Below are 12,852 nucleotides of genomic sequence, written 5' to 3'. Positions count from 1 at the left end.
CCAATTCTTAGGAAGTCCTGCACATTGTATAATCTTTCATTACAAAATCTATTTCTCATCCTGACAAATAAATCACCTTCAGAAATCACATACGACTGTGACTGAGGCAACGTTTAAAAATAGACTTACAAAGGGAGTAAGAAATATTCTAAAATCTGAATGCTGACATTTCTGATTCTGGTCCAGACAAGATGGCATAGACCCATTTTTGCCTGCTCTTCATGGCTAAGCACAGCTACAAACCCTGGAAATGGCAAGAGACAACCAAAGGAAAACTCTGAAAGGTGATCAAGGAGGCAAGCTGGTTTGGGACCAGGACCAGAGAGCAGAACAGTGGCAGGGGCATGTGTGTCCTACCACCCATGGGAGAGTCCTTCCCAACCCTTGACCTAGCAATGGAAGGCAGCCCAGATAGGCTCATTCCTCCCCCTTAGAGAATGGGAGTCTGTCTGGTGGCATGACACCAGCTGACAAGGGGGATCACTGGGAGTCCAGCCAGGAATAAGCCACCAGGGAGGTATTCTCCTTCCAGACAGACTCCCTCTTTCCCCCTAGAGTTTCCTGGGTGGGTGGGCGGGCTGAGCCCGAGGGAGAAACCTAGCTATTGCAGGTGGACTAGTCCAGGAAGCCTCTTTCTTTATCCCTGCAGCCTAAAGCAAGACTCTCCTCTCCCACCCAGGGCACTAGCTCAGTAGGGTGGGCTGGGAGGACCAGTTGGGGGACCCACACACCCTCCCCCCACCGAGAGATGCCCACCAGCACCTTGAGGCAGCACCTGCAGGAACCAACAGAAGCCCCAAAGGCACTAGAGAAAACCAAACATACCAGAGTAACAGTGCAAAGTGCTGAAAATTAAACCACCATTGAAACCACGGTCCACAAAGTAAGCCGAGCCCCATGCACTAGCCCTCAGTGGGGATGCCTGCTAAAATACAGGATTTACATAGGACCATAATAGACAAAATGTCTAGGACACAACTAACCCATCATACTGTGAACGAAGAAAATCACAACTTGAGTGAAAAAAGGTAATGGACGCCAACAGTGATGATCTTGACAAGGATTTTAAAGCAGCCATCTTAAAACTGCAGTTAAGACTGTCAATTAGAAATTCCCTTGAAATAAATTAAAAAATAGAAAACCTCGGCAAAGAAATAGAAATTATAAGAAAGAACCGAATGGAAACTATAGAACTAATAATACAGTAACTTAACAGTTCCATAATAACAACACCTGCTGGGTAGGTTCACTGTGAACGTGGAGATGACAGAGGACAGGCTCCATGAACTCTAGGACAGAACAACACAACTCACCCAGTCTGAAACAGAGAGAAAATAGACTGGAAAAACAAAACAAAGCCTACGGACCCATGGACAACACGGGATGTGTTGTTAGCACTGTTCAGTGTTTTGGGGCACCTGGGTGGCTCAGTCAGTTAAGCGTATGCCTTCAGCTCAGGTCATGATCTCAAGCCCTGCATCGGGCTCCCTGCTCAGCAGGGAGTCTGCCTCTCCCTCTCCCTCTGCCCCTCCCCCCACTTGTACTCTCTTGCTCTCTCAAATAAATAAAAAAAAATTTTTTTTAAAGATTTTACTTATTTGAGAGAGAGAGAGAGAACGAGAGAGAGCATGAGCTAGGAATTAGTAAGAATATAGCATCAAGACTACTTTAAACATAAGGGATTTCATTCTTGGGTTCCTAAAAATAAAGTCAGTTTTAGTCTAATAATTATGAAATTGAATTATAAGATCATTGATAGAAAACAAACACCAAACAGCACCCATGCCCACTTGGTAACGTCAGGCTTCAGAGTAAAGTAAAAATATTATAAATGAAGTTTCAGCAAAATAATTTTATTTTCTAACACATGGTAAACATATACATCCAACATGCATTCGTCTTGCACATTTATTCACAAATGATTTCCAAATTACAACAACTGCTTTGATATTGAAACATGTACTAACAGTTATCTTAGTTGAGATATGAAAAATGCTTTTAGATGCAGAACATTCTGGATATACTGGTCGCAGCAGAATTTGCTTTAGTTAGATTAGTTCTATGAATTTAAAGCTTTGAAAAGCTACTACTTTTGCATCTAATACTCCAGATGAATAAGATACAGCAACATCAGCTTGTATTCCACAGAATATTCATTAGTTTTTCTGGTGATGGAACCACTTATCCACTGCATTCAGAGAAAAGAAAACCAAATTAGAATCTCTTATTAAGAATCAAAATTAAAAATAATAAAAAAAGAATCAAGATATACCCAAAATATAACAAAGAATACCATACTTGCTTTAATGTATCCTACCATAGATTACCTTAAAACAAACTTACACCTGAAGTTTCACTACAGCAAAAACAGATAATTTATCACAGTGTTTTCTTCTGGGCTTTCTCACTCTTGATACTAATCAATAAACATGTGATTCTCACCAGAAGAACCTTACAGAGAATTCTAAATGTAAAGGCAGAGAAAGCTGTTTTCTGGGTGAAGCAGCTGGTGGCCAGAGGGGGGATCCAGAGCCCCACCTGCTCCACCATCCATGAGGCATCTACCCGGAACCCAGAGGAGAAGAGCGGGTCATGGTTTGGAAACTGCTGTGATGGGGGTTGGCCTGAAGGGTGGCGTTAACAGCCATCTTTCTTCCCACAGACATTATGGAACTCTAAAAATGTTTCTTCTTCCCTTCCTTCTCTTTCTCTGTGGATGTGTTTTGTAAGATAAATCTGTAGATACAGCTATAATTTTCCCACACATACACACAATGTTTAGTGTAATTTTACTAGAATATAGATCTTACCATCTGTTGGTACTGTGCAGGCAGATTCGCATGGTGGTGGTAACTAAAATAAAATATTAAAATGTATTAGTCTAATTCCAGAAAAAAAATAATCTAAAAAAGTATACCAACACAAAAATCTTAAAAGAATATGAACAGATGGTAACTTCCCCAATTTTTAGGTTCTAAAAATAATTTATAATATATAGGAACAAGGCAAGGTTCACTTTACTGCCAAAAAACAAATTCAGGCCCTTAGCTTTTGATTGCACACAGGAGGATAAATAAAAAGAAATGTTGTTTAAAATAACTGATTGATGCATATATAATGAATTTATATATACACACACATATACATAAAAAGTAGGCAGAGTGTTCTCATTGAAAAGTTATGATTGTTAACCAGTGGTTTTTCCCTTCCAACTTTTCTTATTCACCTCAACTTTGTCAGGATTCATATATAAAGATAAATTTAAATGTACTGGCTTCATTGTTAAATTATTCTTTTTCCTTGGACTACACCTCACTTACAAGGCAATAAAAAGTCAGACTTCATTTTCTTTTCCTTATTTAATATAGTAAATGAGAATAAGATTATCTATTTCAGTCTTTTGGTTAACCCAAATCAAATAATTAAAAATAATACAAAGGCAAAATTATTTCTTTCATGAATAGTTTACTACCTCACAAGAAAGTCTTTTCTAGGGGTTATGAACCACTCCTGCATGGTGCCTGAAACCTGACCACTTTCTTAGTCCTTGCTATAACCAAGTCAAGTAAGTTCCCATTAATTCTTTTGGAAGAAGGGCTTACGATAGGCACACGGGATTTGGATTAGTCGCTACCTTCTGGAATCATTTTGATAGTTACAATTGTACTATTTTCCCATTTAGAGTTGACTAGGACCCTTCTCAGCTTCTCCCTTCAGTCAAATGTCCACTTGTGTGTGTTCATGGTTTGTAATTTCAAGACTTCACACAATAACATGCATAGGGGAACTCCAATATTTGTTGAAAGAAGTACTTTCCCTCCCCATTGGCATCATTTTTTTTTTAGCCACCAAGTATGTTCTTTTTCAAGGAAAACTTTTACATACAGCATCCACAATAGCTTTGGCAGCATCGGGATCACACTTGAAGGGGCTCTCAGACACTGTAGTATTCATGCTATTAAATAAAACAAAAGTAGTCATGAGTCACAGTAACAAAACTTGTCTCTTCATAGTTAAAAAGCAACAGATAGAGATGGTAGGCCAGATGAGATTCAAGTTTGGTTTACTTGAATCTCAAGTTTACTCAAGTTGTAGGATACAAAATCAATATATACAAAAATCTGTTGTATTTTCCATACACTAATAATAAACTATCAGAAAGAAAAATTAAAGAAAACAATAACATTTACAGTTACATCAAAAAGAAAATACCTAGGAATAAATTTTTTTTTAAAGTAATCTCCATGTCCAACATGGAGCCCCATGCTCAAATTCACGACCCCGAGATGAAGAGCCACATGCTCTGAGCCAGCCAGCCAGGCACCCCAATTTGGGTGGGAAAGATGTATACACTGAAAACTATAAGACACTAATAAAAAGAGATTGAGGAAGACACAAATAAATGGAAAGATAGTCCATGGTCATGGGCTGGAAGAATTAATATGGTCAAAATATTCATACTACCCAAAGCAATCCACAGATTCAACGCAATCCCTATCAAAATTCAGTGGCATTTTTTCACAGAAACAGGACAAACCTAAAATTTGTGTGAAGCCACAAAAGACCCTGAATAGCCAAAACAATTTTGAGAAATAAAAGCAAAGCTGGAGGCCTCATACTTCCTGATTTCACGCCACAGTAATCAGAACAGTATGGTATTGGCATAAAAACAGATATACAGATCAAAGGAACAGGATAGAGAGCCCAGAAATAAAACCCATTCATATAAGGTCAATTAATTTACGATAAAGAAGCCAAGAATATACAATGAGAAAAGGACAGTCTCTTCAATAAACGGTGTTGGAAAAACTGGACAGCCAAACGCAAAAGAATGAAACTGGACCACTATCTTACATCATACACAAATATTAAATCAAAATAGGTGAGACTTGAATATAAGACCTGAAACCATAAAACTCCTAGAAGAAAACATAGGCAGTAAGCTCCTTGACATCAGTCTTGGGGATAAATTTTTGGATTTATCCAAAAGGCAAAGGCAAAAGCAAAAATAAACAAGTGGGACCATATCAAACTAAAAAACACAGCAAAGGGAATCATCAACAAAATGAAAAGACAACCTACTAAATGGGAGAAAATATCTGCAAAGCATATATCTGATAAGGGGTTAAGATCTAAAATATATAAAGAACTCATACAACAATAGCAAACAAACAATCTGATTAAAAAATGGGTAAGAGGATTGGATAGGAAATTTTCCAAAGAAGACATACAGATGACCAACAGGTACATGAAAAGGTGATCAACATCACTCATCATCAGGGAAATGCAAATCAAAACCACGGTGAGATGTCACCTCACACCTGTTAGAATGGCTATTATCAACAAGGTAAGAAATAACAAATGTCAGTAGGATGTAGAAAACAATGAAGCCCTTGTGCACTGTTGGTGGAAATGCAAATTGGAGCAGCCACTACAGAAAACAGTAGGAAGGGTCCTCAAAAAATTAAAAAAAGAACTACCCTATGATCCAGCAATTCCACTTCAAGTATTTACCTGAAGAAAGCAAAAACATGAAATAGAAAACATATATGCACCCTCATGTTCACTGCAGCCTGATTTACAACAAGACATGGACACAACCTAAAGATCCACCAATGAATGAATGGATAAAGAAATGTAGTAAATGTAGTATATATACACAATGGAATATTAGCCATGAAAGAGAATGAAATCTTGCCATTTGTGACAACATAGCTGGAACTTGAGGGCATTATGCTAAATGAAGTAAGTCACACAGAAAAAGAGAAGTATCATATGATCTCACTTATATATGGAATCTAAAAAAACAAAACAAAACAAAACCAAGTTCATGGATATAGAGAACATATTGGTGGTTACCTGAGGTGAGGTGAAGGGTGGATGGTGAAGGCGGTCAAAGGTACCAATTTTCAGTTACAACTAAGTCATGTGTATGTAATGTACAAGCACGGTAACTATAGTTAATAATACCATATTGCATATTTGAAACTAGCTAGGAAAGTGGATCTTGAAAGTTCTCATATCAAGAAAAAAAATGTTGTAACTGTGTGGTGATGGATGTTAATTGGACTTAATGGTGATCATTTTGCAATAAATACAAATATCGAATCATTACACTATATACCTGAAACTAACATAATATTATGTCAATTATACCCCAATGAAAAATAATTTTTTGAAAGTTGAAGATGGTAGATCAGATGAAATTCAAGTTTGATTCAGTGGAAAGCTTTCTCACCTATATTAAATATTCTCTTTATTTTGCCAAGGTATAGTTATTCTTGTTGCCAATTTTATTCAAGTACCTAAGCAAGTTCAAATTTAGAAATCTAAGACTGAATGCCCTGTAATTCTCACTGAAATAACTAAGCAATGCAAATTAAAATGAGAAACCTATCTTTCCAAATTAGACAAAAGCAAAAAATCCTATCAGTTCCTGTCAGTGCTGGTGAAGCATCTGAGATAAACTGTCCTAGTGGGAGCAACACTTGGTTCTTGGAGAAACATTTCTGGAAAATACGCTGATAAACTGTGTCCAAACCTTTTAAAAAGTCCATGTGCTTTGATAGAGAAGTTCTACCTCTCAGATTCAAACAGATTTAAACAATGATCTATAAATGTTCAATATATGCCATCTCACCATTGATAAGAATGAAAAGCTGAAAGTAACCAAAATGTCCAGCAATGGGGATGATTAAAAATGGTGTATCTAGGAGGTGGGATATTATACAGAGATGGAATGTTACATAATATTATAAAAATATTTTTAATGATATGAGGAAATACTTATAGTGTTAAATGTTTAAAAAATCGTAAAACATGGGGCACCTGGTGGCTCAGTAGGTTAAGCATCTGCCTTTGGCTCAGGTCATGATCCCAGCGTCCTGGGATCAAGCCCTGAGTCGGGCTCTCTGCTCAGCGGGGAGCCTGCTTCTCCCCCTCCCTCTGCCTGCCGTTCCCCCTGCTTGTGCTCTCTCTCTCTGTCAAATAAATAAATAAAAATCTTTTTAAAAAATAAATTAAAAAATTAAAAATCATAAGACAAATTATACATGCAATATAATCCTAATTATTTTTTAAAGTATTACACATACACACGAGGACTGTAAAAAAAAAAACAAAACACTCTAAATGTTAATAGGAATATCTATGGAAAAACTGATAAGGAGGATTTTTTAAAAATATAGGCTTTGTTTTTGTTTATCCATAGTTCAAAATTTCCTATATATTAATTATTATAGTACTAGCATAACATGGGTATGATAAGAAATAGTCTACTAAAATGAAAAAGGAAATATCTGCAGTTATCTGTTACTTAACATGCATTAAGGTCATTTCTATAGAAATAAGACACCACAAAAATTGAGAACTTAAAAGCAATGTCTTATGATTGTGCATTTTCACACAAATGTATAACTGCTCACTTTTTCTTCTGTTTGTGGAAAGACAGTGTTTTCACTTTATAGGACATTATCCTGACTCACAGAACAGAAGATGCCTGAGAATTATTTTTATACATTAGGGTTTTCCCATACTCAGAAAAAAATCTTACTGCCCAGGTAACTTTTGACATTTAAAAAAATGAATATAATACACACACACACACATATATATAGTTAGAAAATTCAGAAAGTCATAAAATGAAAGCCTTCCTCTCCTCTCCAGATGGTTGTCTTCAAAGGCAATTATAATTTATAGTTCTTCCCCCCTCCCAAAAAAATTTAGATATAAATACATAGATGCTGGTATTATGTGTGTGTGTGGGGGTGTTTATCTTGCATAAATAGGATCATATTAAATATACTACTAGGAACTTTGCTTTTCTCCCTTTATTTTGGGTATCATTCCATATCAATATATATAGATAATCTTTTAATGTGCCATACATACACTGGCACATGTTCTAGTATATAGATGTACTTAACCATTACATTTTTTTCCTAACATTTTGCTATTATAAATGACATAATGAACATCCTTATACATGGATCTTGGTGAACTGTGGATATATTCCTAGCAGTGGTGGTGTGAAGAAATACATGCAATTTTAATTTTTCTACTGGATCCTGTCAAATTGCCCTTCACAAAGGTATACCCATTTATACGCTCAACAGCTACATATGTATGTTCTTGGTATCCCTCGCTATCATCTGATTTTTTTTTAATGTTTGCAAATGTAATGGGTGATATCATTATCTTGCTGAATTGCATTTTAAATTATGAGTGAGACTATGCAGCTTCTTTTATGTAAATTTCCTTCTCCTACCTTTTTTCTCCATCTATTGAGTTGTTAATCTTTATCTTACCAACTTGAACAAGCTGTTTATATATTAAAGAATTTAGCTCTTCATTGTATTTTGTTTAAAAAAAAAAAAAAAAGAACGGGGAAAAATTGTCTCCTGATACATAAAAATATCACAAGTAAACCTTTCTTGTATGGATTTTGAGTTTGTGCTCTGTTTGGAAAGGCCTTCCCTGCTAATAAAGAAATTCACTTAGGGGCGCCTGGGTGGCTCAGTCAGTTAAGCGGGCCACTTTTGGCTCAGGAGATGGATCTCAGGGTCCTGGGATGGAGCCCCTTGTCGGGCTTCCCTGCTCAGGGGGGAGCCTGCTTCTCCCTCTGCTCATGCTCTTTCTCAAATAAATAAAATCTTAAAAAAAAAAAAAAAAAAAAGAAATTCACTTCTACTTTTTCTAGAATTTTTCACATCAAAATTTATGTGTCTGGCATTAAATACTGATGTAAGACAAAGGCTGTAAACTCAAACACCAACAGACTGCACCCAATTAACATAAGGGTGTAGAGAAGCTAACTGTAAGAAAATGTGCTGAGCTGCTTCTGAGGGGTGCTCCTAGAGCACCTGCCTGGTCACAGCACCTCTTAAAAACAAAACAGAACAGCCAGAACATGGTGATGGTTGCCAGGGTGCATCTCTGGCAAGGAGTATATGGAGCCAGATAGGGATCTAGCCTGTTTTCTTCCTAAACAGCCAGTGGGTCCAAAACCATTCATCCGTAATACTTTGTTATAAACTAATACATGTTTGGGTCTACCAAACTCTAAAGGACTGAGTGATTTGACTTTCTTCTTCAATATCAAACTTTCAGGAAAACAGTATTGTACATTTTCACACAAATGTATAAGTGCTCACTTTTTCTTCTGTTTGTTTCCCTGCTGAGTGCAGAGCCTGATGCAGGGCTCAATCTCACCACCCCAAGATCATGACCTGAGCAGAAATCCAGAGTTGGCCGTTTAACCGACTGAGCCACCCAGGCAACCGCCCTGCATCTCTGTTACATGCTTGGCAAATATTTAACTGCTCGATAAATATAAGCTATAATTATTAGCAGTAATAAATTTTGTGTGCATGGTAGATACTGGTTAAGCTGCAATGCATCTTCTATATTTATATCAGAGAAAAACTCTTGCACTCAAAATTATTTTACTCACTACATTCTGAGCACCCCGATGTTAGGAAGCCTTTCCAGTTACCCTCACAAAGCTCTGATCTCACTGCCCCCTTTATAGTTTTAGTTTGTACTTGTTCAGAGAGTATCTTATGAGTACTTTTCAGTTGCTTACATATCTACCTTCCCACTCCTTTTAGCACTGACTGACAAAACCAGTTCTCTCTTTTCTAAGGGAATGTAATGATACAGTGTGCTTATGTCATTAAAACCTTTGGAGCAAACTGGTCTGCTTTTTGTGTTAAACATGCAGAGAAGAGTTACTGCTTACCAACTGATTCCCTTTCCATCGGTTTTCTTTGTCACTAATGCTCTCCAATGGTCATGAGTGCTTTTAATAATATCAATTGCAAAATCCTGTAATTTGAAGAGATATGCATTACAATGACAGATAAGTGTTCTTTCCTTATTATCAACATTTTCCCAAAGACTGATAACTTTGTCTTTTCTGAATTCACTTCCTTGTGTCAAAAACGGAAGAGAAAATTTAAATGAATAAATCAATATCAAGGCTGTCTTATTTATGTCTTTAAACATTTGTTTTATGATTGTATAGTCTTTAAATGGTAACAATATAGTTAAAAAAAAAAAAACAACAAAAAACCCAATCTAGTTAAATTAGTTTCAATACAAACAGGCTTAAAGCTACACTTCTCTTTTTTTTTTTTTTTAAAGATTTTTTATTTATTTATTTGACAGAGAGAGACACAGCGAGAGAGGGAACACAAGCAGGGGGAGTGGGAGAGAGAGAAGCAGGCTTCCCGCATGCAGGGAGCCCAATGCGGGGCTCAATCCCAGGACTGTGGGATCATGACCTGAGCCAAAGGCAGACGCTCAAGGACTGAGCCACCCAGGCGCCCCATTAAAGCTACACTTCTAAATGACGCATTACCTTATCTTTAAATTCTGCATTGAAAGCAAACTGGTTTTCCGGTTTTCCTTCAGGAACCTTGTACCTTCTAAACCAGTCCACAGTAGCTTCCAGGTAGCCAGGTTTCAGCCGCTTGACATCATTAATATCTAAGAAGAGAATAAGCAGATTGTAAGATGCATATGTAATTATTCATGCAATAAAAATTTCAAGTACATACCTTGAGAGAGCTATGGAATGGATTATCAAGAAAGTAAAAGATAACAGAGCTAGCCACCTTGTTGAAAAGAGAGCACATACACATGAAAAGGAAATCATCCATGACTTTATTAAGGGAACAATTAATACAATAATTTCTATTGGAGGAGAGGAGGGAGAAATGACTGGGGGCTACATAATGAAAGAACTAGTTTGGCAAGGTTGGGTAACGTCTATGAGAAGGGCAGGAGATACTAAAAAAGACAGCCTGAGGCTATATTCAGAGGTACACACCCCAATTACCAGAGACAAGAAAAATGGATTGCACTGAAATCCATTGATGGGTGATATATGAAATGAGACTAGACTTCTCGCTCTATAGGATAGGCATTCTATATCACAATGCTCTAGTTCTGGCCAACAGAAAAGTGTCCTGTTTAAAAAAACGTTTCAGGGCATCTGGGTGGCTCAGTCAGTTAAGTGTCTGACTTTTTTTTTTAAGATTTTATTTATTTATTTGACAGAGAGTGAGCGCACAAGTAGGCAGAGCAGCAGGCAGAGGGAGAAGCAGGCTCCCCCACTGAGCAGGGAGCCCAACATGGGGCTCGATCCCAGGACCCCAGGATCACGACCTGTGCCAAAGACAGACACCCAACCGACTGAGCTACTCAGGCGCCTCAAGTGTCTGACTCTCTCTTTTTTTTTTAAGTGTCTGACTCTTGATTTCGGCTCAGGTCATGGTCGCAGGGTCGTGGGATTCAGCCCCTCGTAGGGCTCTGTGCTCAGCAAGGGAGTCTGCTTGAGATTCTCTCTCCCCTGCCCCTCCCCCCACTCGTGCTGGCTGTCACGTGGGCTCTCTCAAAATAAATAAAAATCTTTTTTAAAATTTGTTTAAAAAATTAAAATTTTAAAATTTAAAATATTTTAAAACTTTTCAAGGTTTCTGTATAGCTATCAACAATGCCTAGCCTCAAAGTCCTCAAGCTGCTGTTTGATGCAAGCAAACAGAAGAAACAAGGGTTAAAAAACCAACCAAGAAAAGTATTATTGGAAGGAGGAGTACATTCAACAACAGAAGCGCATTTAAATTTTATAAAATACCTTTGCTTAAGTCTAATTTATAATCTGTGCAGTTAAAGAATATCATGCATTCTGTTATCATAGTACCACCAAAAGTATTGAAAGTTTACGAAGTGAACTGGGAAATGTTTAAACCCTGATAAATTTCAAGGAACTTATAATTAACACAAAACGTCACCTGATGCCAAAATTTGAAAATCCAGAAATCTGAAATGCAAGTGTGGGCATTTTCCAACACCAACAACCAACTCTCTAGTTCTCCAGGTACCAACAGCAACTGGGTGTCCAATTCAATCCAACTGACGACCTGTACCTGGGGCCAGCGTTCAGTTCCCACAAGTGAAAGGGCTCTCAGTCCCACAAGACTGACCCACTTCAGACACCAGTGGCCTCGAGGGCTCACAGGACTCCCTCCTCAGGTTTAATTTGCTAGAATGACTCCCAGAACTCAGGAAAACCCTTTACTTATGTTTACTGGTTTATTATAAAGTATACAACTCAGGAACAGCCAAATGGGAGACATGCACAGGGCAGGTGTTGGGGGCGGTAGGGGGTGGTGCAGAGCTTCCAGGTGCGCTCAGGTGGGTGTGCCATTCTCTCGGCACCTCCCACGTGTTCACCAACTCATAAGTGCTCCAAATGTCATCATTCCAGAGGCTTGGAGAGCTCAATCTCCAGTCTCCCCTCCCAGTCCCAGAGGCCAGTGGGTGGGCCTGAAAATTCCTACCCTCTAATCACTTGGTCTTTGATGACCAGCCCCAATCTGAGGCTAGCTAGGAGCCCCACCTAAGTCACCTCATTAGCATAAACTCAGGTTTGACGAGAAAGGCTCATTATGAATAACAAAATACACTCAGAAACACTCAGGAAATCAGGAAATTCCAGGAAGTTCTCTACCAGGAACTAGAGACAAAGACCAAATGTATTTTTGTATTATACCCCAGCCTGGAAAACTATAGGAGCTGATCAACTCTGTAATTGGAGGACCTTGAAAGGTATGCTGGATCTAGACTGGGGAACCCTGAACGCCAGACGCAGAAAAGAAAAGGTAGGAAAAAAAGAACCCAGTCAACTTTTGTTCCTCATCTTGCATGCTGTGTACACAAAGACAAAGCCAGTGGTCTGCAGAGCTACAGAGCGGTCTGCCTCCTAATGCCACATCAAGATCCTACCAAACAGCACCAGTTCTGTGCCGTTCCCTCCTGGGTTTTGGCTTTCCTACTCAGCCAGGCAGC

At 38.1% G+C, this 12,852-nt stretch overlaps 1 protein-coding gene across 1 annotated transcript in view; it reads right to left on the bottom strand.

Annotated features, from left to right (window-relative positions):
* Positions 1–1,832: 1,832 nt before the first annotated feature.
* The window catches only part of PPA1 (inorganic pyrophosphatase 1), a 34,594-nt gene continuing 23,574 nt past the window's right edge, over positions 1,833–12,852 (bottom strand). The window contains exons 7-11 of the mRNA XM_036122862.2: positions 10,361–10,488; positions 9,740–9,825; positions 3,886–3,955; positions 2,811–2,853; positions 1,833–2,188 (exon numbers count right to left, since the gene is read on the bottom strand). Of these exons, the coding sequence (XP_035978755.1) occupies positions 2,157–2,188; positions 2,811–2,853; positions 3,886–3,955; positions 9,740–9,825; positions 10,361–10,488 (359 nt within the window). The 3' untranslated portion in view covers positions 1,833–2,156. The remainder of the gene's footprint in view (positions 2,189–2,810; positions 2,854–3,885; positions 3,956–9,739; positions 9,826–10,360; positions 10,489–12,852) is intronic.

Source organism: Halichoerus grypus, chromosome 7 (assembly GCF_964656455.1).
Source record: "Halichoerus grypus chromosome 7, mHalGry1.hap1.1, whole genome shotgun sequence".
In the NCBI taxonomy this organism is placed as follows: domain Eukaryota; kingdom Metazoa; phylum Chordata; class Mammalia; order Carnivora; family Phocidae; genus Halichoerus; species Halichoerus grypus.
This window is presented reverse-complemented; position numbering and strand designations above follow the sequence as displayed.